General features: G+C 43.4%; 2 protein-coding genes across 3 annotated transcripts in view; both read left to right on the top strand.

The window, feature by feature from the left end:
• The window catches only part of slc6a16a (solute carrier family 6 member 16a), a 37,445-nt gene extending 22,900 nt beyond the window's left edge, over positions 1 to 14,545 (top strand). For both annotated transcript variants that reach the window (XM_083779564.1, XM_083779565.1), the window contains exons 6-12: positions 330 to 440; positions 1,342 to 1,583; positions 1,783 to 1,963; positions 4,104 to 4,305; positions 4,885 to 5,044; positions 10,788 to 10,950; positions 11,220 to 14,545. In XM_083779564.1, the coding sequence (XP_083635690.1) occupies positions 330 to 440; positions 1,342 to 1,583; positions 1,783 to 1,963; positions 4,104 to 4,305; positions 4,885 to 5,044; positions 10,788 to 10,950; positions 11,220 to 11,582 (1,422 nt within the window). In that variant the 3' untranslated portion in view covers positions 11,583 to 14,545. The remainder of the gene's footprint in view (positions 1 to 329; positions 441 to 1,341; positions 1,584 to 1,782; positions 1,964 to 4,103; positions 4,306 to 4,884; positions 5,045 to 10,787; positions 10,951 to 11,219) is intronic.
• A 715-nt stretch (positions 14,546 to 15,260) lies between these two features.
• The window catches only part of slc17a7a (solute carrier family 17 member 7a), a gene marked incomplete at both ends in the record, with an annotated part of 27,151 nt that continues 17,368 nt past the window's right edge, over positions 15,261 to 25,043 (top strand). Inside the window, one exon of the mRNA XM_083779698.1 lies at positions 15,261 to 15,322. Coding sequence (XP_083635824.1) covers positions 15,261 to 15,322 — 62 coding nt within the window. The remainder of the gene's footprint in view (positions 15,323 to 25,043) is intronic.

Genomic DNA, 25,043 nt, shown 5'->3' with positions numbered 1-25,043 from the left:
TGGGACCCGGCAATTACTGGCGATAGAGGCGATAGCAGGCGAACAAGCGATGGTCGAAAAGTGGGCGGAGGAACATCGGCCGAAAATATTAAAATAATTAATCTTTTGGGCGACGTCGCCCGGCGATAGTGGGTGATTGGGCGATAGCCAATGAAGTGTGTGTGTGTGTGTGTGTGTGTGTGTGTGTGTGTGTGTATTGTATAGTATAACATATTCCACATTATATCAAGTCTACTCTTAACATTTTGTATCATTTTGTATGTAATAGTAAGGTGTGATGCAATATGATTTATTTTCTTTAATGCCTCCCTCTTTGTGTACATTATTAGGTGATGTACTTTTCCTCCGTCTTTCCATATGTGGTCCTGTTCATCTTCCTGGTCAGAGGTCTGATGCTTGACGGTGCAATCGACGGAATAACCTACATGTTTTATCCCAAAGTAAGCAACATTATCGTCACTTAGTATTTGATAGATGTTGGGTTGGTGAAGTGTCACTCTGTGTGTTCTAAGTAAAACGACATAATGCATTTAGTGTTTAACCACTTCAACCCTAAATCAAAAAACAACTTTCGTTGTATCAAAGTGCTATACAGAACATTTCATCGGCACAACAAATACAAACAGTAATAAGAACAGTACACATAGGCATATTAAAATTAAAATGCTTGTAAAACAGAGTTTTGAGCCTGGATTTAAAAACTTCAATGGAGGGGGCAGTTCTAATGGAGAAGGGAATGGTGTCCCACAGCCTAGCCCTAGGGGATATGCCACAGAGACACTGTCCCCTCTTAACCCTAGCATCCTCCATTCTGGGCATAACATAAATGACAACATTCGGCATGAGTACAGTAGGTGAACAGCTGCACTTACGCGTGCAAACCCACACACACACACACACACACACACACACACCCACACACACACACACACACACACACACCCACACACACACACACCCACACACACACACACACACACACACACACACACACACACACACACACCCCACTCCAAGGCGAGGGTGACACAGGGTAACCCATATCTATTTATATCTCAGACTAGGAGAACCACAGGCAATGGTAGTTAAAATTCTAACTAATTCATAGTTGGATTTCCTAAAAGATACAAGCATCAACCAAAGAACTGCTTTATGCAATTGCAATCTGTTTGGATCAACGTTGTGTGTGTGTGTGTGTGTGTGTGTGTGTGTGTGTGTGTGTGTGTGTGTGTGTGTGTGTGTGTGTGTGTGTGTGTGTGTGTGTGTGTGTGTGTGTGTGTGTGTGTGTGTGTGTGTGTGTGTGTGTGTGTGTGTGTGTGTGTGTGTGCGCGCACATTTCAGTTGGAGATCTGGGGTGAGGTGCAGGTGTGGCGACAGGCTGCCACCCAGGTGTTCTTTGCTCTTGGCCTGGGCTACGGTTCTGTTATCGCCTACTCCTCCTACAATCCAGTCCACAACAACTGTCACAGAGACGCCCTGATGGTGTCCATGATTAACTTCATGACATCCGTGCTAGCGTCGCTAGTCGTCTTCGTAGTGCTGGGTTTCCGTGCCAAGAACATCGCACTGAAATGCGTGGCTGAGTACGGCATCTGTGTCCGTTATTGTCCATTATGTGCATTAACAAATACTTAGATGAGTGCTAACATAATTTGTCTGCATACCCAATTTATTGTACAGCATAACTACTGTATTTAGGGGTTGTTGCACTTAGAGCTGATTCTAGATACAAACATTTGAACCTTTTACCTTTCCGTCTTGACCCCCCCACCCCTCTTTTAGAAATCTTGGGGTTCTAAGTGACATCAGTTCCCATGGATCAAACCACCACTGGTGGCCTTGGTTCAACATGTCTGACCCAGGATCAGTGTCCATAGCAGATTACAGAGAGTGGTACCATCACTACGGCTCCATGGTGGGGACAAACATCACAGACTGCAGTCTGGAGGAGGAGATGAATAAGGTAAACATGAGACGTGAGGAACACAACGCACCCGTGTTCATCTCCACAGCATAGTTGCTGTTACCCTGCTGGTGTCCACCACTCCCGAATGAAGTGTCTGGTGCTGGAATCTGGTTCAACGCACAGGTCCTGGTCGTACTCCTGGTGAGAGCAGGAGAGGACCTGGTGAGACGTAGGAAGTGCCCGGCCCTCCACACGCCGGATGGCACGCCCAGTACCGGCAGAGTAGTTCTGGAGCAGCGGATTGTGTGCCCCTGGTTTTTCCCTAAGGGACTGATCGAGGGTAGCTACTGGGACGTAAGTCGGGACTTGATCACCCCGGCTGGGTCACCCGAGTGAGGGGTATGATGTTGTAAGACCTGAAACCCTGAGGACCTTGGGATACATCACTGAGGATACGTCCCAGTTGCATCCTAGCGATGTTTTTGAGTTCTTGTGGACTTATTATGAATAATCATCAACTACCTCAGCTTTAATTTCATACTTGTAAATCTTCTGCTTCTGCTACACAGAGTCAACGTTAGTTAATTGACACACCAACAAAGATATTTCGTCTGAACAAGTTGATACAACACGACTTGTAACTCTGCCACTTTCAAATCCACCGAATATGACAGGGAGTGGCTATAATTGTGTTGAGGCAAACCAATGAGATTTTCTTTTTAGAATGTTAATAATAACAACAGCATATATTTACAGATGCACTCACATTCTCACAAACATTTTGGATGGGTCAGCATCTGTCTAACTTAACTAAACCTTTAGGTGCTCGCTGCTCGGGTGTCGCTAGGGTTACGTTCCTGTCCACCATCTAAGAGACTAGAGGTTTGACGGTTGTTCTACGGTGTTAACAGGAGGGAAGCTGTGGATGGGGGGGGATGTTTGTCGTTGTACCAGCAAATCCTACTGCAATTTTTCAGGCATGGAACAGGCACCTTGACCAACCCGTAAATGTCACTAGTGCAGCGACAGAGATCGCCTTCTCCAATCATTGGATTGGACTGTTTTTTAAGCTGTTTTTTGAACGCTGCTGATGCCAGGAGAGAATTTCCCATTTGTTTACTTCTCAGATGTGTCAGAAATGGCTTATATAAAGAGCCTGGAATCAAGTAAAACCAGTGAACGTGGTGAACCGATAAAACATTTGACATATGTTAAGAGTGAAGTAACTACTCATCCCATAAACCATTGCTTATTAACTTTAACTGTTGTCATTATTAGGCTATGCTATGGTGTCTATATTGTTACGGTGGTAGTGTTGTAAAATATTGTGGTTGACGACGATGTATGATCGAGTGTAGCAGACATTCGCTGTAAGTTTCCAAGGTAACGCAATCTCCACAAATCATAGGTGGAGATTGTGGCTATTGAACTATTCCTTGATATTGTGAATGAAACTTGTTCTAATCTAGATAGATACAGTAGATAGAATACGGACATGTGGCTTCTATGGAAGCATACAATATGGTTAGCCTACATTGTTTTGCAACAATGTCGTTTGTGGTAAATCCATACTGGATTGAGATTATGGTTGATAAAATTATATCTATGCAGGAAATGGATGGGACTTTTACTTCCCGCATATCACAGCTTTGTTTTTCTCCTGTGTGTTTATTTTTCTCCCACTTGTATGCTACTGTTTATAGAGCCTTTCCACAGCAGGCATTTTGACGGGTAAACACAGCTGAAGGTAATAACATGAATTATTGTGGGTGTGTTGCATTCATTTAGTTATTGTGTAACAGCATGGACGGCTCCTGTGAGTGAGTCCTGTTCCGTGTTTTCACCTTCTGCTGCGTTTACCAATGAAGAGGTCAAAACTAAGGGTCCATTGATTCATACTAATTCATTCAAAGAGCTAATTATTGAATATCAAAATAATATCCAAATACAGTTGTTTGTATTTATTCTTTTATGTTTTCCTGTTAGAGTCAGGCAGTGTTTTCTGAGAACAGCTGGGAAGTAATTAATTCTGCTATTCTGTACACATTTTAGTATTTTTTTTCCCTCAAACACTCAGCACCTTTCTCATATCCTTGTTTCTACTATCTATCTCTCATCTTTCACACACTGTACTGTACTATATTCTGTACTGTATACGCCTCCATTTCAACGCCCTTCGTCTCCTGGCTGACTCCAGGGCGTGGAAGGAACAGGGCTGGCGTTCATCGCCTTCACAGAAGCCATGGCTCTTTTCCCAGCGAGTCCCTTTTGGTCCACCCTCTTCTTCCTAATGCTGCTCAACCTGGGTCTCAGCACCATGTTCGGAACCATGCAGGGAATCCTCACCCCCCTCATGGACAACTTCAGCCTGCTGGGCCGACACAGGACCTTGCTCACCGGTAATGCACACTGCACGGCATTCCACATCCAAAAAGTCCGTGATTCAAAGTGCTCATGAAGATACAACCCATTCTGGGTGGAAACCCCTTTTGGTGTTATAACCCTTCTGGACGGGAACCCCTCTGGGGGTTCATTACAGTATGTACAGTATTCTCAAATGTTTAAAATATTTGATGCTGCTATATAAATATTTGAAGTTTTTCAGAAAACTTAGGTCAGGATATAGAAGGCATTTTAGAATCGGCGTCAGGCCAAAATGGGTTAAACACTTTTCTGGGACGTTGAGAACCATTGCTTTTTAACCAGCAAAATAAGAGAGTTAATTAAACATGCAAAACAAAAGTAAAGGTTGAATTAAAGATACAATCCATAGGCTTCACGTCCATTGCAACAATGTTTGAACTGTACAATCTGGTGCACTGCCTGCAACCATGTGCTAGTTGTATTGCATTATACCTGCATACTCTACCATGCATGTTGTTTAAAAATCAACCAGAAAATAAGTTTGCTTTTGCCTGTTTCGTACTGGTTAGTAACTTGGTACTAGTTAGTTCAGTGTGATTTTGTTTGTCTTTCAGTGTCGAGCTGTGCTTTGGGGTTTGTGATTGGATTGTTGTTCACCCAGCGGTCTGGTAACTACTTTGTGGCGATGTTTGACGACTACTCTGCAACGCTGCCGCTCATCATCGTCGTGGTGTTTGAAACGTTTAGCGTGGCGTGGGTTTACGGAGCAGATCGGTAAGACATGGAATGTTTTCCACTTCCAAAATGTGTCGTGTTATTTCTGCTGTACAGTATATTGTAGTTTCAATGGTTCAGTTAACAGGGTTTCACTTTAAAACACGATTTTTGGGGTTTTTGTGTGCAGTTTACAGTTTGAGTTAAATATGTAGATATTTGATATTAATTTGATCAGACACGCGCCCTACCAATACCCCTCCAATATAATTTGTAAACCCAGAACATTAATTGATTGAAGATAGATGTAAGCACAAGTGATTAGACTTGCTGGGCATTTCTGCCTGACGGTGCCATGGTGCTGGCTGCAGGGTCATCAGCCGGGAGCCACCCTTCACAGATGTTTCGCTCCTTTAATTCCGGAACATCTCTGGGTGGTGGAGCAGCGACAGGGACGTCTCCCTGCCGCCCCCTGCAGCCTGCGGAAGGATCCTTGTTCTCCCCACACTCTGTCCCAGTGTTATTGCTTTTGTGGTTGTGGAATGAGTTCCAAGGGACTATGCATGGCAGGGACGTCCATCTCCCTGAGTCAGGCGTGGGCTGACCGCATACCACAGCATCTCAAGGTGGTGGAATATAGCAGCAGGAAAGGTTCCCTACCCCTGCCCCCTGTCTACGCTCCTTGTTTTCCCCACGATTTGTCGTTTCTCCTGAGCCATAACCAGAAGCTTCCTTGTTCTGCCTCCTCTGCCAGGACTTTGAGGGCATTCTTCAGCTTGGAGCCTTTGATCCCAAGGGACTTTAGTAGCCGCTGGGTGGATGCTCCAGTGTAGCCTCTACACCCGACTTCCACTGGGTATGTGAAGGCTCTCCACCCTGCTTGTGAGCACTCACTTGCCAGCTCTGAATATTTGTCCCTTTTTCTCTCAAAGGCAGCCTCCATTCCCTCCTCCCAAGGAACTGTCAGCTCTACCATGATGATTGTCTTAGTAGAGGTGGACCACAACACGATGTCTGGTCGTAGAGCGGTTGTGGTGATCTCTTGCGGGAACTTCAACTGCCGGTCTAGGTCAGCCCTCATGTTCCACTCGCTTCCAGCTGACAGGAGGGACTGTGGGCTCTTGGTGATGCTCTGTGGCTTGCCACCTTGCTGGACAAACTGGATCGACCGCTCTGCTGTTCGTGAACTGGCGCCATTTGCTTCTATTCTGCGTACTTCCAGGATTTCAGCTAGCTTCCGCAGAACGCGATCGTGGCGCCATCCATATCGGCCCTGCGTCAAAGCCACCTTACAGCCAGAAAGGATGTGATGCAAGCTTGCGTTCTGGGTGTCACAGAGCTTGCAGGTCACCTCTGTCCCGTACCACACATGCAGATTCCAGGGACTGGGAAGGGTGTCGTATGTGGCCCTGATGAGGAAACTCAGCCTCGCTTGGGGTATTCTCCACATGTCTGCCCATGTAATGACCCTGTTGACTACGGCCTCCCAATTGGTCCATCTCCCTTGTTGCTGTTGGCCGACAGCCTTGATCATATAGCTCTCCTCTTCCATTTTCACCACTTCTGAAATCACAAGGTCTTTCCTTTCCTTCTTTGAGGCTTTGGACCACTTTGTGGGTGCTGTTCCCCAGCCGAAACCAGCCCTGCCAGACTTCACTTGTCCTAACATTTCCTGATGTTTCAGTCGGCCAATGGCCTGGTCTACTGTCTGCATAGCATTCCATTTACGTCCAGTGCGGACTTGGACCTTGGCGTTGCGGACAGTTGGATCAGGTGAGTCTCTCAGCTCGAACACAAGCCTCACCTTCTCCTGTTTGTAGCCCAGGCTGATGGATTTCAGTGGCAGCTTCAGGGTGGTTCTTCCAAACAGAGCTGTGTTGGAAAGGCATCTGGGAAGGCCCAGCCACTTACGGATGTAATTGTTGGCTTTTGAATCCAGCTTGAGGACAGTTGTGGAGGTGATATCACACAACTTCAGGGGCCACATCAAACGATGGAATAGGGTGAACTGGTAACACCAGACCTTGAGTTTCCCTGGGAGAAAGCTTTGGTCAATTTTGTTCAGGCCGTCCAAGAGCTGAGATGTGACTGAGGCAGCCATGTGCTTGTCAGACAGGTCTGCAGTGTAAAGCCTTCCAAGGCTCCGCACAGGTTCATCAACCACACGTGGGATTTCCTCACCATACACTGAGAATGTGATGTTGTCATTCCTGACTCCTTTCCGGATGGAGAGGCTGCGTGACTTGGTAGGTTTTATTTTCATCCGGGCCCATGCTAGAAGCTCCCAGAGTCTTTTCAGGAGTCTGGAGGTGCACACTGCTGTCTGGAGGAGAGTGGTGACGTCATCCATGTAGCTCCGTAGGGCCGGGAGTCGCTGACCTGATTGGGAACGGACTCCTCGGACCATCTGTCTTCCACCAATCAGGATGATCTCAAAGGCTATTGTGAAAAGGATTGGAGAAATGGAGCAACCCATTGCTATCCCCTTCTCTAGCTGGTGCCAACCAGTTGAGACCTCCTGAGTTGTGTAGCAGACTTGGAAGTTGTTAAAGTAGTTCACTATGAGGCTCTGGATGCAGGGTGGAACATGGAAGAAGTTCAGTGCAAAGCTGATGAGTTGGTGGGGAACCGACCCATAGGTGTTTGCAAGATCCAACCAAACCACGTGTAGGTCTGCTTTGTTGCGCTTGGCTGTCTGGATTTGCTCCCAGATCATAGCAGAGTGCTCCACGCAGCCAGGGAAACCTGGGACGCCTGCCTTCTGACAACTGGTGTCGATGTAATTCCAGCCACAGTGAAGAAAATCTTCCCTTCCACGTTGAGCAGGGCTATGCCTCTGAACTGGCTGATGTTATGAGAGTCTTTCTCCTTTGGGATAAAGGTCGTGATTGCCCTGCTCCACGCTGATGGCATGGCTTGGGTTTTCCAGGCAACACCCATCAGCTTCCATAACAGTTTCAGGAGTCCAGGACAGCTTTTGAACACCCTGTATGGTACTCCATTCGGGCCGGGTGCTGATGCAGCTCTCGCTCGCTCAACCACCTGCTTGACCTCAGCCCATTTCGGGGGAGTGGTGTCAAACTGCGAGGAAGGCTCAGGTGGCTGAGGTACATGGCCTGGTGATCCGAGGGGGTTGTTCTTTTGGCTGTCGCTGAGCTGAACTGTGATGTATTCCTCCAACTCCTGTTCACTGGTCTGCAGTGTCCCATTCTTCTTTTCCTCCAGCAGGCCTCGGGCATACTTGAAGGGGTCCCGGGAGAAGCTAGCCCTTGCTTTCTCCTTGCGGCTTCTGCGTTTCCTGATCCTTTCAGCTCTCCTCAGGTGTGCGAGTTTTACTTTGATCTGGTTCCACAGGTTCTTCAAGCCGTCTTTGTCCTGGTCATTGGCTTTTCTCCATTGTTTCCGTAGGAGGCGTCGTTCCTTTACGAGCTGGAGGATTTCCCTCTCCCGTCTCCCGATCTGTTTGGGAATAATCCTCCTCTGGGGTATTTCTCCAAATCGCTCTTTGCCTTCCTCGTAGATGATGTGTCCCATGATGTTCAGTTTGGAGGTTACGCTGCCTCTTAGCGTACTTTGGAGGGTGGTGCATAGAATATCATCGAAGCTGCTCCAGGATTCTTTGTCATTGGCTTTTGGCCACTTGACTTTGGCTTTCCGGATTAGCTTCTCTGGTGCGACTCTTGCGGGTTTGGTGCTTGGCGTTTCGTTGTGCTGTGGGCTGTGATGTTGTTGCTGCACCTAATGCTGGGAAGGCTGGTCCTCCTCTCTCTCACCAGTTGCAATGGTTGGATCAATAGCACTGTGGTGCTCAACCTGGCTATGATTCCTCCTTGTCTGATCTGCTTCTGCAGTGCAAGCTTGCATCTGGTTGCGGCCGCCGCCGCATTTCATCTTCCACTGATGAGTTCGCAGGCCCCGGTAGGTTGTTACATTGGCCCACCCACAGCCACATTCTCTGAGGATCTTCATATCGTTCGTGATTGTCATGTCAGTCGTTTCCGTGTTATCCGTCCTGTTTGGTCCATCTTCCATCCCGCCTCTCGGTGGACCGCCGGGCTGTTTTTTCCTTATGTTGCTCGTAGTTGAGTTAGGGAGTCTATGAAGCTTGCTTCACAGACATGTGGAAAGGGGTAACTAGCCCCATCCACCCCTGGTGCAGTCTTTCCCGCTGCCAGCCAGTCTTCCCTGGCAGCCCACCAGTCTTTTCCTGGATGCCAACTGCTCTATTCACAGTAGTCACTGGTAAGCCAGCTAAAATAGATGTAAGCACAAGTGATTAGACTTGCTGGGCATTTCTGCCTGACGCACCTCCGACGGTGCCATGGTGCTGGCTGCAGGGTCATCAGCCCGGGAGCCACCCTTCACAGATGTTTCGCTCCTTTAATCCCGGAACATCTCTGGGTGGTGGAGCAGCGACAGGGACGTCTCCCTGCCGCCCCCTGCAGCCAGCGGAAGGATCCTTGTTCTCCCCACACTCTGTCCCAGTGTTATTGCTTTTGTGGTTGTGGAATGAGTCCCAAGGGACTATGCATGGCAGGGACGTCCATCTCCCTGAGTCAGGCGTGGGCTGACCGCATACCACAGCATCTCAAGGTGGTGGAATATAGCAGCAGGAAAGGTTCCCTACTGCCCCCTGTCTACGCTCCTTGTTTTCCCCACGATTTGTCGTTTCTCCTGAGCCATAACCATGCAGAAGCTTCCTTGTTCTGCCTCCTCTGCCAGGACTTTGAGGGCATTCTTCAGCTTGGAGCCTTTGATCCCAAGGGACTTTAGTAGCCGCTGGGTGGATGCTCCAGTGTAGCCTCTACACCCGACTTCCACTGGGTATGTGAAGGCTCTCCACCCTGCTTGTGAGCACTCACTTGCCAGCTCTGAATATTTGTCCCTTTTTCTCTCAAAGGCAGCCTCCATTCCCTCCTCCCAAGGAACTGTCAGCTCTACCATGATGACTGTCTTAGTAGAGGTGGACCACAACACGATGTCTGGTCGTAGAGCGGTTGTGGTGATCTCTTGCGGGAACTTCAACTGCCGGTCTAGGTCAGCCCTCATGTTCATGAAGTATTTATCGGTATTAACGGATTGGAGAATTACAGTACATTTCAAGTACTGTACAACTCAATACAAAACTGTTGACTGTGGACGGCACCATAAAGCATTACACTTGTTTACAATAGGGTCCACCATGTTCAATTCATCATAACATTTAGAGACGTACAAATATACACTTCTATATAGCCAAGAACAGGAAATCATCATAAAGGAGGTAAAAAGGGAAAAGTGAGGGGGGAAGGGGTGGGTGGGGGATTCAGATGTTACGGTGGCCAGTTTCGAATTGCAGCCGTCCGTAGGTGCCCTTTGAGAGCGGTTTTGAAGGAGTCAAGGGATTCACATGTCTTAATGACTGTTGGTAGGGCGTTCCACATTTTGTTGGCATAGGAGCGAAATTAATTTAGTCCCTTGTTTGTGCCGAAACTAAACTCCTTAAAAACACATTCCTGCTTCCACATTCCTGCTTCTGATATTGTGTTTCTGATGTGTGTTGCCTTATTTTCATTTTAAAAATGTAATGTAATTAAAGGTTTTTCATTTAAGGTTTTTTATTCTGTGCACACAAGAGCCCAAGTAGACATTTAAATCCCTCATACTTTAAGACAGTGTTACCCCTATTTAAGTCTGGGTGTCACACATCAAAAATAGACGATCTGCAAGATCTTTTTTTGTGCACGCCGCTAATGCACAATTGGGTATGAATCAGGCTCTTGTTTGGCACATAAAATGTCTTATATTTTCCATTACCCCTTAGATTCTTGGATGACATTGAAGTCATGCTGAAATGGCGCCCTCCAGTGATCTACAAGTACCTTTGGAAATATGTGTGCTTACTGGCTATGGTGGGTCTCCTGGCTGCCAGCTTGCTTCGCATGGTCTTCAAACGACCGAAATACACAGCTTGGAATCAAAACTCAGTAAGATGTTGGAACATTATTTCTCATCCAGTGCACACTGCACTTTCATGACCAAGCCTTATGAATAGAAATACTGCTTAGTCAGACCAGAGAGAGAGAAATTTATTTTAATTTGTGGTTAAAATGCTGAAGAAAGTAGAAAGAGTTATTCTGTGTGCATACATAGAGCCCATTGTCTGTTACTCTAGTCTGTGTCCGATTTCCGTGTCGACTGACTTGCTTGTGCCTGCATCTCTGACAAAGAATCTCTCTCTCTCCCTGTTTGTTAGGCGTCTGAGGAGAGTCTGGAATACCCTGGCTGGGCCTTGGCTATGATCAGCATGCTCATCCTCTTAGCCAGTTTCCCAGTACCTCTGGGCTACATCCACCACATGCTGCAACAACGCGGGGTTCCCAGCATGGGCTCTGAGGAGGACATCGGTGACCAGGAGCTGCATCGTGAGCGCTACACCAAGTGCAGCTCTTCAGAGCAGATGGACGACGTCAGCACCCACCACGCCCCCGCCGACGGGGACCTGACTCGTCGAAGGGCGTCCTTCCTGCCGCTGGGCACCGACCACTACCACCTCCTTCCCCAGGGGGGGGACATGGACGACGACGATGAGGATGAAGAGGAGGACACGGGGATGTGAGCCAGGAAGTAGCTGTGACGGAAGGAGGAAGTATACTGTAGCTATTTCAACGTCCGACCTTGTCCGAGAGAGTGGTAAGAGAGAGCTGTTGGGAAAGAGATCGCGTAGAGAGGGGAACTGAGAACAAAACGATTGTTTATCTGAGGAAGACTGTAATGGTATTTTGATTTACCAGTATTCTCTGTATTGCTGATGTAGCTGGATAAGCCAGCAGCCAGAACAATCAGACAAGTGCCTTTAAAATGTTACACTCGCTGAACAGAGTAAAGTGTAGGTTTCTTAATCCAAATGAAGCTAATTCCATGCATTTGTTGGGGCTTTTCACATTTAAGACAGTAACCCAACTCTGTTATCCCTGGGCTTACAGTCATTTCACACTTAAGGATCTTGCCCGCTGAAGTCTGTATTTTCGTATGCTAGCAAATTGACTCTGATGCGCGTTATTCTATTAATTGTGGAATATTTCGCAGAATGAAACACAATAGTCATCAAACAGTGAGGGTGATTGTGTTGTCACGGTGGTCCTCTCACTTGTTGGAACACAAAATTTAAAGGGAAATATTGGGTCCATTCTGAGATCAAACAAGGACAGTTTCACCTGCTGATGGAGGAGCTGTGGGAACCCCATCTTTTCAATCTTTATTTCATTGGCCCAGTTTGATGCTTTGCTATACTGGAGCCACATTAAAAATAAAACCACCTTAATCCTAAACAGCGACTGACAATACACACACACACACACACACACACAGACTTGAAGAGTATTGTCCCATGCCATGACTCCCATCGGAAAGGTGCATGCCAGGCGATACAACACTGCAACATACAGACAAGATAATAAGAAAAACGCAGAAAATCGAGGCAGTGGGTAAAGTAAAGGGACAAGTGATGGGCTATCATGATATATGACTTGAAGGTTCTGGGCCTATAGAATTGCTCGGGTTAGTGCTCGGTGAGCTCAGTCAGTGGGTGATCAGGTGGAAGCAAAGTCCCAGTTTTCCAAAGATAGGATTTGGCCAGTGTGATTGAGCTTTGTGTTTACATACCGTAAAAACCTGTTTATGGTGACGAAAGGATTCCACGTGGGATGGACTTCAAATATTTGATACTGATACTTTTTTTAATCAGTTTTAGACAGAGTAATCTAAGACAATTACAAAATATCTGTATGTTGTAAGCTTATTCTCAGCATGCATTTAGGTACCCACTACAAAGCATGTTGTGTAAAGTTACGTGATAGTCTTTCTAGATCCATTCTAATGTCACTTTACGACGAGATTGTGTTTTAAATATATGGGGTTGAACTAGCTCTGGGCCTTCTGTATCCTAGGGTTTAGATTAGCCCACAGCTTAGACGTGTGAAAGGCCCTTAAATGTTTATACAAACCGTACCTATGAATTTTCTTTTCTTTGACAGATATTGAGTGTTCAGATTAATTTAAACTGAAAAGCAGTCTTATATATATATTTTAACATCATTTTAACACATCTCCACATCCACAGAACCTCTGTGAGGTTCTGGCACACAGACCTACTTGAAATATATATATTTTGCCAAACAAATGTGATGAGAACCAATGAAATGCAGGTTCTTATAAACAATTTCCAGGTTGGAGGAAACAAAGAATTTGTGGATGTTCGCTGCATTGTACGTCTTGGAATCATGTGTAAGAATGGTCCAGTAGCAGTGGAAAGAACCGATACAAAAACAAAACCTCGCACATGTATTGTGTTTCATATAGTTTTAAGATACTTCCAGTAGTGATGTATAACAAGTTAGTAGTGAACAGTGCAATAAATGTTTGCAAGCATATTTGCTCACAGGTTATTGTTTTATCAGTGAAGAATTCAAATATTTTGTAAGTTTGAACGGAATGTAGTCTATTTAAAGTAATGTACTGTAGAAGAGTTATTACCCTGCCTGTTGGAATGTGTGGCAGGGAATTGTTATACTGTATGTCCTGTCTGTGTGTTTGTTAGCTAGATTTGAGAACGGACAGGTAGAACTTGATGGGAATGCTGCTGCAAAGAGAGGCTGAGGTTTAAAATGTCAAAGTGCAAAGTCGCAATTTAGAGATGTAGCACACAAAATGTAGGTGCGGGCAGAGTTGACTGATTGAGTTCCTATTGTAAATGGCAACCTTATGTCATTATTAGAATGACTATCTTTGTTCCCAAGCATTGTAGAGCCCAACCAAACAATAGTGCAAAACTGCACATGTACTCAGACCTCTTGAATCCAGCAGATTATGGGCAACCATTGAAAATATTCAATTATTTCTATGGTAAAACAGGTAGTTGGCAAAAATGTGCTTAAAATGTGTTAATTATCTGCAAATATTGTTTGAATGTAAATAATAAAAACAATACTACTTCCTTAATGTCAAAATGCTGGTAATGACCATTTTGTGGAGACAATTATTGAGATGACATTTAGATTTAAAGTCACTGAGGAGAAAAAATATATTCTGAATGGTATTCCTAGTATTACTCTGTATGGTATTTGTGGTCTCTTCCTGAATGCCTCCATCGATTGGATCCATTCTCTTGCTACTAATATTTAGTCATTGTTCAGCAGGGACAGCACTTCATTTCTTAGAAATGATCACATGATGTATGAAAATGATCATTATTGGTAGATGACCATATCTATAATGAAAATGGTCAGCTGTTTTATGCTGTACTTTAAGCTTAACAAATTCAACAAATATGGTTTTGCATGAAAACCATTGTGATTTATATTATGATTCTAAGTTCTAACTGTGATTATTTTGTATTGTGCGTGCGTAGAAAGGAGTTGGTGTGTTTTCATATCTGTGGAGATGTGATTTCTTTGGAACTCTGTTGTTACAGTATATTGATGTAAAATGTTTTCAGTTAATTTGTTTTTACCTCAAATATAAGACAATATATTAAATAGATATATGGCAGAAAAATGTTTGTATATTTGAGTTTACTTTTAAATAAACACAAATACTGAAATTCATTGTTTATCTTTTCACTAGAACAAAGAATAGACCTGTAGGTGGCTGTCAAACCCAACCTGGCCTCTGGCAGGTGTAAATTAAATGACACATCCTGCCTTTACCAGTTCTAGACTTGTTAATTACTAGGGTTGTTAATTATTCAAGTGAATGTCTAATTTTATCTGTGTTAAGTTTTGGCTTTATTTGATTTATTTATATTGTAAGCAAATGTATATTTTTTATTTAAGTAGGTCTAGGCTATTGATGGCTTTATATCTTGGCGATTGTAACCACCAATGATAGCCTATATAGCCTACACACAAAAAACAAAATACTTTCCCCTGAACAGTGTATTGTAGGCTGTACTGTTCGTTATTGATGGCACTATAAGCCGTATACAATTCCCCATCTCATTCTCATTTTCCAGTATAAAACTGCTTTATATTTATTTTATATTTTGTCCTACAATGTTCATAATTCATATAGCCTGTTATTGCTGAGCGTCAGACGGTCAGACTAGTAAATCACCTGCACTTGCTTGCGTTCTTTTCAGTGGGTTTTAAATTGGACTCCGGGTGCGTGCTGGTGCAGAGAGGTGGGAGGGGAAAAAGAGAAAGCCAGAGCGCGTTGGAGCAGGACAGAAGTAGTGTATGTTAGTGTAGTGCAGGACAACAACAGCACACCACCGGCAGGGTCACGGAGCTGTGTGAGGATGGACATCCGACCAGACAGGTTTAAGGCGGCCGCTGCTAAAACTCTGGGAAAGATTCACAGGTAGGCTACCCTGCAACTTCAAAGTTTGTTGAATTTACCTCCCAACTATTAGATGTCTGCGTTTTAAACCCGTTTGCCGAGAATAGTTTGCGTGTGCACCTCAACAATCGACCGCCCGCTGTATTGTGGTGTGATTCCCTTATTAGTCTAGTTTTTGTCCATGCACCTATTATTATTATTATTTGAAAACGGGGTTTATTGTTTAATTGTTCGACCAAATTAAATCCCGTTTGCCTACTAGAGGGGAGGGAGGGATCGTGCGCACCTGGAGGCGCTGAATGATGGTGCTTGGATGGGACAGCAAACTGCAGCTGTGCAACATCTGGCCCAGACAGTGCAGTGATGGAGAAAGATATAGTCCGACCGAGGAACATCTTGCCATGGCCTAAAACGTGCTCGCAGTAGTTAATTAGTTTGATACTTTGACGCGGTCTACTCTAGATTCAGGGTTCGGTGGTGGAGTTACGCAGGAATTAGTTTTTTCTGTTTTCTTTGGCTGTTTACTTTGCTTGCTGAGGTTATTGTCCGATGTGATCAGCTAAATGTGTACGTATACAGTAGGTCGATTCGTGTCTGGGTTAAAATGTTACATAATATTGCGGTTCATAATTTGTGTCCTACTATAGCTGGTGGAAGGACACTTGACCAGATGGAACAAAAGTAGAAGCACATTGATCAGCATTACTGATTTCATCTGATTTTCTCACATTTAATTTCAGCTATATAACCCGATACACCGTTTTTTACAATTAATAAAATCGTGACCTAAGAAATAGTCCCTATTTAGACTACTTCAAAATATTGTTTTCAGTAAATAAAAGTGTCAAAATTAGTTAGTCTATATCAAAGAAGCATGGTAAAAAGAAACGTGTCTTTCTAATAATTAATATCATGGCCTTAATCTTATAGGAATATATATACTATTATGCTTTTTAATTATAACTCAGAGCAGCCTATCATGACAAAAGTTGTTTTTTATTTTGAATATAATTCTAGTAACCTATACGTTTTATTTAAATTAGTAAGTTGTTTGATAGAACAGCAGAGAGACAAGAAATTGAGGACAGACTGAGAGAAAGGCATGGACGGAATGGACACGCAGTAGTCCATTCCGTAGTCCATGCAGTATAGTCCACCATGACATTATGTAGCTCATTGTTGCTCATGACATTATGTAGCTCCATGACATTATGAAACCTATATGAACAATGAGACATAGGTGTAACCATGACACATAATTGGTATCTGATACATTAACACACTGTTAACATATATGTTGGTCTAATACAAAACATATAATTTAGGAGGTACATTTTTACACACTCAATAGTTGAATTTACAGATGCTTTTGCAAGCCATGTCTAAATGGAAAAAGTAGAGACCTCAATAGTTTATAATTAATAGGATATTTGAAAATCTGAATGAACTCTATACATACAGTACATAAGATGAAACATGTGGTGTAACTATTCCACTGGAAAAGGGCAGATTGTAGATATTGATATGCGTAATATCCATTGGTTAAAGCTTGAGTTCTCTCAGGATTTGAGGTAGCAACCAAACGTATAAATCCCGTCCTGAAATAGCTTGTTTTTTTTTCAGTCCAGCTGTTGGCCCATGCAAATCCCCACCCCCACACACCCCTCCACCTCCACCACCCCATGTCACTTCCGCCTCTAGATCCACCCACCCCTTCATCCACCCATCCTTCCATCACTGAAAGCCACAGCCAACTTTCAGCCTATCAGGACCCCCGGGATTAACGGTCTAAGGGCACGCGAGTCACAGGATTTGTCTCTCGTATATTGGATGGTGAGCCACGTGCGCGCTGATGGCATGCGAGATGGCTTGCATTTGTGTCAGATTGGATTCTGATTGGGTTTCATGCATTCTCATTGATTGTAGTGCAAAAATGGCGTCCGAGGAAGTGAATTCAGTGTGTGTGTGTGTGTGTGTGTGTGTGTGTGTGTGTGTGTGTGTGTGTGTGTGTGTGTGTGTGTGTGTGTGTGTGTGTGTGTGTGTGTGTGTGTGTGTGTGTGTGTGTGTGTGTGTGTGTGCGTGTGTGCATGCGTGCGTGCGTGCATGCGAGAGGTGGTGGGCCATCCCTTTATTCCTTCCGTGTGAATTGCTGAGTTTGTCTGTGAGCATCCTCACTGCCTCACAGACAAGCCTGTGATATCCCTCCGTATGAAAGCAGCCAGGAGTCCATCAATTATTTAAAGATTTTCTCTATCAGAATGCATCTCCTGTTTCTATATTAAACTCCACTCAGTAAGCATAAAGTTAGTAAGGTCAAGTGCACTCTCTCACTCTTCCCATGCCTTCAAACCATTCCATCGTAACAAACTTAAAGTGTACTGCAGTCTCTGTTCATCATTGCCCGTTAGATAACCACTCATTGATCAATTATAATAATAGTGGCTTTAATAGCTATTACTTATGTATAACAGTGTTGTGTGTGCGTGGGCGCGTGCGAGGGAGAGGGGGGAAGGTAATAGATATAGTGGAACAGGAAACGACCTCTTTGTAAAGACATTCATCTCTTCTGTTGGCCCAGTGTTGTCAGTTCCATCAGTCAATTTAAACTGAAAACTTTGTTGATCTATAGTATCTCTCCTGGTATATAGTGCATAATCTGCATACCATGAAACCTACAGTAATTACAACCCCGAGCTGGCCTGGGATCGAATCTGACCGTAGGACCCTTGCTGCACGCCATCCTCTCTCTCTCTCTCTCTCTCTCTCTCTCTCTCTCTCTCTCTCTCTCCTGCCTATACTGTCACTATCTATCAAATAAAGTGGAAGATTATGAGGAAAAATAAATCTCACTTAGTGCACTTTTCAAAGACATTCTCCAGTTTGTCAGTGTGATGCCAGTCATTTACATTGATCAGTTGGTCTTATTCTATGCTTCATTGTACAGTAGTATAATACAGTACAGTAGTGTCCTGAAAATAGCTGGTCTGCAAGTAGGCCTAATTGAACATGTGATGTTCTTGGCAATTTTGGCCCCATGCCACTGGCACGCCACAAAGTAGGCCTATAAATCAGGCTTCAGCATAATGAAGCAACAGGGAATGTAAACTTTGTTACCTTTAGAAATATAAGTAACCAGATAAGTGACTATTAACTACAAGCTAGCTGGCTTTCCCCCAATCAAGTTGCTGGCATGCAAACTCTCCAGATGGCTGTGACAGGAGGAGCCGTTTTGACAACAGTAAACGAGAATTTGGACATTATTCTTTGATGAGAGTGCTGCAGATAATTTACACTGAAGCTTATAGTTTATCTTAATTCAGTGAATTAAGATAAACTAGTGAACTAGTGAATTTTAGGACATAAAATATATAAAATAAGTAGACTAGACTATGGGTTATTTTATTTCTTCCCAAAATGACTTGAGTTCTGTAGTAGTACACAAAACTCTGAAGTGTTTTTAATTCTCTGAGAGTGTAATAATCAACTCTAGGGGTAAATTAACACAGCAGATTGTGCTGTGTAGTATTAGTCATAAATCAGAGAGTAAAATGAGATACAAACAGGAATGCCTTATTACAGAGGTTATAGACAGTTCAGTAGAGAAGGTGGGCTAAGACCTAAAGCTTAGATGCAAGGATTAGTAGACCCGTTCTTCAACTTTATTCATTTTGTCTGTCCCTCTTTCTGTCTCGCTCCATGTTTCTGTCCATCGCTGGTCTTAAATACTGGATTTGTTTCTACATGGACATGTAGAAACATGGCATTGATTGATTGATTGATTGATTGATTGATTGATTGATTGATTGATTGATTGATTGATTGATTGAAACATTTCAAACGAAAGCACAAGTCAATACAGTTACTGTGGACCATGATTAAGCTCACACTCCAGTCAGCTTATATTTTAAATATTAGAAACAATCACATTATGGTTAGTGCCATACATGTATGTGTATATATTAATATTATTACTACTCTTGCAATTTGTATGATGCTTTGATAGCGCACATGTATCTATGTACAGGAATGTTTATGAAAGATAAACATTGTTCTTGTATACGTGTCACACATTATACACAGAGTATGACCAGAGCTCATAACTTGGTATTTAATACCTGATTAAAGTCTCTGAAGGTCATATCTCATATGGCGTGTGCCTGCTTAAGTATACAGTATGTTGTGCGTGCCAGTCTACAAGCGACAGAGTGAAAAGGGGTCTAACAGGATGTGTGTGTGTGTGTGTGTGTGTGTGTGTGTGTGTGTGTGTGTGTGTGTGTGTGTGTGTGTGTGTGTGTGTGTGTGTGTGTGTGTGTGTGTGTGTGTGTGTGTGTGTGTGTGTGTGTGTGTGTGTTGGGGGGTGGGTGTCTCCCTAGGTGACTCAGTCCCACTGCGACCCAATCTGTTCACTTGAGGGAGGGGGAGGGAGTGCAGAGAGAGTGAACGTGTCATAGAAAATAGAGGGGAAATTCACGAACTGTAATCATTTTAGACAGTCTCATGGGGGAGGGGTGTGAGGGCAGATTTTCAATCATCAATTCAGTTATTAAAAAAAACAAAAAACAAAAAGAATCCTCAACTAGGGTCATGTTCTCTAACAGATGAATGCAGCATTAATGAAGGTCTCGGCCTCCGCAGGTGGCCAGGCCATTCAATATGCTGAGTCTATATATGTTACTACGTGAGCACACAAGGATTTCCGTGACTCTAAACTTCCACCAAGTAAACGGGACAGTGAGGAAAAATTACTTGAACAGAGATAAATAAACAGAGGCAGTTTATAGATGGCAGGACATGGAGTCATATAGAATAGATGAACCTGGATAAATAATGACTAGCATAGCGAGGGGGAATTATATAATACTTTTGCCACCACCACAGCCTCTTTCTCTCTCTCTCTCTCTCTCTCTCTCTCTCTCTCTCTCTCTCTCTCTCTCTCTCTCTCTCTCTCTCTCTCTCTGTGTATCATCCTCTTATGAGAGGATTACCAGGAACGCTCTGTGAATTGATGAATTTAATATATAATAAAAGGTAAGAAAAGTCCTGTCATTCACCAGTGAAAGCCAAGCCTGCCGTACATGCTACATGGTGACATACTGTACCCATACAGTACTGTTGTTTGTAACCTAACCTATACAGCATTTATGTAATCGCAAATGCACAAACATTATCTAAGCAGCGAAGGCTGCTTAGATAATGTCAAAACTATATGAGAAATAATTTCACTCATGGGGCATCTCTAGTGGTCCGGTTTCACACTTTTTAATTTAAACAAATTTAAGGACCGCCTTAATTCTGAGAGTGTACAAATAGAACCAAATGGACCATTGATTTAACCATTTTGGTTCCATATTACTCTCAGAGTACAGGCCTGTAAGGGTCCATTTGGAAACCCATCAAGGAACTGGACCCTGACCGCACTTTGAGAACCAGTGCTCTAGACCTCCGTATCAGGCACCCTTCATCAACTAAACACAAACAGACAGAGACATGTGAAGCCCCGTTTCCAAAGGGTCCACCATGTGCAGTTGTCATGATCCAATAAATGTTTTACATATTGCAGTCAGTGTCTGCCAGAGCTTCATACCCAACACTGAACAGTGACGCAGTCATGGCTAAATATAACTACTGCACATCTGTATTTAAATGATTGTCAAAACGCGGAGACATGACTAAACGTTGATCGTAGGTTATTTAGGATGCTTGATCGGGATACAATCCTATGCTATTTTCATTTTCAAAACAAACAATTCATTTAATAGAAGCTATGCTATTCAGTTAGAAAAACTCTTTCTCTGTCTCTCTTTCACACACACACACACACACACACACACACACACACACACACACACACACACACACACACACACACACACACGCACGCACTCAAACGCACGCACATTTTAGAGTTAGATCTAAAGTGTGTCATACCGCAACTTTACTTTAAAGGAGCAATCAGTGATTTGGGTGATTTGAAAAAACCCCTGGTACGCCCCGGTGACAAGATGTGCTCATGCCCACGCTCTACAGTGGGGGGACACGCGACAGGCCAACAGCACGCACACCAAGGCCGGGGCCACCGGCTGGGCCACCTATATATAGCCAAAAACTAAACCTAAGGTTTTTTGACCCCAGGGGTTAACTGGGGACAGGGAGGAACTCAGCACACTCTATAGTAACAACAAAACAAAAAAAAATAAGTGATATTTGAATTAAGTGAAATCATTGAATACAGTATGAGTATACCAGTATAGTATTTTTTAATCGACCCTCTTTAAGTCTCAAAGTATGCTCTTACCATTGTATTATGGTAACCTCCCTTCACCAGCCTTTCCATCTCGGAGGAAAGCCAGACTACTGTAGGTTTTCCTCCGAAAATTAGTGGTTATTAAATCGCTTTGTGATCCGGTCTAGGCTTGGTTTAGACCGGATGACAAAAAAGTTAAAAAACTGTTTTGGTCCCCCCTGTTTGTTTTTAGCCTCGCCAGTCGCTACGAGTTGGAATACAAGATGGATATATTATACCAAACAAATTATTCCAAGAAGTACTTGAAAGAAGAAGAACAAGGCTTTTATCGGGTAGGCCCTAAAATTATGATGCCCTTGATTGCAGGGAATTATTTTGGGTATTTCGTATGTTTTGGAACAACATGATGGGAAATAACTTTTCCTGGAACAACATTTTTTTATTTAAGTATAGTCTACTGTAATGTATATATACACCGTGTCCGTGAGTTAGGCGAAACTGCCGCTCCCCACTGTGCTTTCTGCTCCTCATACGTCATTGGCTTCCCCTCTGCCTTCTACCAGTTCCATCTCCACACGTGCGACGGTGCTCCGCGCGTCTCCACGCCCCTCGCACCTCTGGCACCAACGTAGACTCCTTTCACCATCTTTAATATGCTTTATGCATTATTATTTTTTACTTTCATTTTGGCAATAGTACCCACTCCCCCTAGCAATTAAGTACCCCCTCCCCGTAGCTTCCATTCCTCAAAGTCCGCCATTACTCACTCCATCCGTCTAAAAAGTCTATTTCTCTTCAGAAGCGTTAATATTGTAACCCCTATGTGATCCCTATTCTATTCGAACACCGCGGATGCCGCCTAGATTCAGAGAAAACAGCACAGAAACAGGAACTTCATACCTGTGTTTCCTTCTTCCGATTGGCTACGGCCGATCATGTGACACGCACGTTGATGCAGTGCAAGGCATGTTGGGTTACAGGTGCATGATGGCGCGTGAACCTCTACTTTCATAACATTTTGAGGTATTTGTAATGTATCTACTCCACATCATTCATCTTTAACACCTGCAAAGTTTCTTAAAATGGGGTTTCATGCAAGTTTCATTGTTAACTTTTAAGCCGAATAAAGGTTGAGTCCCAAGGTCAAACAAAACTGGACGTGGCCATGTCAACCTGGCGTCCCTCTTTTGGACATACATGTCATAGGCTGGCCAATAGGACATGTCATAGGCTGGCCAATAGGTTTCTATTTTGGACATGTCATAGGCTGGCCAATAGGTTTGGACATGTCATAGGCTGGCCAATAGGTTTGGACATGTCATAGGCTGGCCAATAGGTTTGGACATGTCATAGGCTGGCCAATAGGTTTGGACATGATGTCATAGGCTGGCCAATAGGTTTGGACATGTCATAGGCTGGCCAATAGGTTTGGACATGTCATAGGCTGGCCAATAGGACATGTCATAGGCTGGCCAATAGGTTTATTTTGGACATGTCATAGGCTGGCCAATAGGTTTGGACATGTCATAGGCTGGCCAATAGGTTTGGACATGTCATAGGCTGGCCAATAGGTTTATTTTGGACATGTCATAGGCTGGCCAATAGGTTTGGACATGTCATAGGCTGGCCAATAGGTTTGGACATGTCATAGGCTGGCCAATAGGTTTCAAAATATTTCAAAAAGTTTCAAAACGTTATAAACATCTTGAAAATAGCAGATGTACAAGCAATCAACGCATAATGTTGCCAACGTAGCCAATAAAAACTCATTACAGGTGTAATGAGTTTTTATTGGCTATTTCTTTTATTGTTATAGGGCTTGGGTTGAGGATGGAATGCCATCACATTGCTGATGTCATGGATGCTGAACAAGGAACAAGCCTACTGTTACTTTTTTGTTGTTGTTTTCAATACTTTCACTTCAATACTTTCATTTGGGTAGAATGATGAATGGACAACTTTCACTTACTAACGATTTACTTTTTTGTCTCAGGTCACCCCTGTAAACAACTTTTTCATCCACTGCTCCCCAGAATTAGATTGTTATCACCTTACATTTATGTCTACACATTACGTTACATAAATATGAAAATCTTTCCTCCGAAGATGACAGTATGTCACCCAGAAAACGTGACAGCATATTCGTTTCCATTATATGGCTAGCCTACTTGAAATTTAACCACTTTAACCCCAGCATGCCTATTCTGGGGGAGATTACCAAAATAGCTGATTTACAATCTACAGTCTTGTAAATTAGCTATTTTTGGTGAAGAACCTTTGTGTAGAAAAATAACACACTAAGTAGTGCAGTTCAACTCATATATGTCTGTTTTATTAATTATAGAAGGCTAAGTGGCACCCCTGGACTATTATGGAATATGGATACATTATGGATGTAAGGCAACATCTACAGGAAACAGGGAAAGAGTGTGACACGCAGAAAGGCCGCCAGTCTTGGGAATCGAACCCGCGACTTAGGCTACATAAGAGCCTATATGTGGTTGTGTAGCCTATATACAATTATCTTATAAAATGCTGTATATCAATTATACTATCAACTATACTATACTACTATCTATCTGTTAAACACTGGATATGTCAATGCTATGCAGTGCCAATGAAACTAAACTACCTCATAAAACATTATGTTATTGCAGGGATAGTCCCCTAAACTAGACTTCTATTTTGGGATTTAAAAACGCACACACACGCGCACATGAACACGCACGCACACACACACACACGCACTTTGCACTTTAACGGAAAGTATCCGCAATTAACAGTAATTATTGCTATGGGCTAGCCTCGTTAGCTTGTAGCATATGTGAAGGTGTCAGGCTGCAGTCTGTCTTGAGGTTTAATGAGGGTGCTCTTGCAGCATTCCTTGGCACTAAACATGTATATTGAGCTACGCTCTAGGTCACGTGTTAGCCTGACAAGTTTAGATTTGTGCATATAAGACAGGATGAAAGAGATGGGGCAATGTGTGTTATTGAGCGGAGTAAAGCAATATGTTTATAATTTGACTAATTCAACGGGCTGATTCGCTGCATTTTAGAGTGCTTACAGAAACTGAAGGCAATGAAGGTACTGTATAGCCTATGTCGTGTAACATAAGAAAGACAGCTACCAAACAATCATTTCACTCACTGTTTAGGTTAGTGATTTTCAGCCTTTTTTCACCCCCGTTTAAAATTCCTCATGGATATGTACCCCATTTCATATGATTTTGTTCCCCCTGGGATCCCAATCTACCACCTCAGTGTTCATTTAATGCCAATGAGGTATAAACCCGCAAGGGCCGATCTTCTTGGTTATTAATGAAAAGCTCTTACAAAAATATCTATTTATTTATTTCCACGTGGTCTGCGTGCGGCCAAATACATAAATTTGGTTTAGGCCATTATTCATTAGAAGCTGAGTGTGCTTTTAACTTTTACTGTTTTATCTTATTTTATGGATACCTTAAAGCCTTAAATATACTATATTCAGTATTGT

The sequence above is a fragment of the Protomyctophum parallelum genome, assembly GCF_964188405.1.
Source record: "Protomyctophum parallelum genome assembly, chromosome: 13".
Taxonomy (NCBI): Eukaryota; Metazoa; Chordata; class Actinopteri; order Myctophiformes; family Myctophidae; genus Protomyctophum; species Protomyctophum parallelum.
Note: the sequence above shows the minus strand (reverse complement) of the source record. Positions and strands in the feature narration are given on the sequence as shown.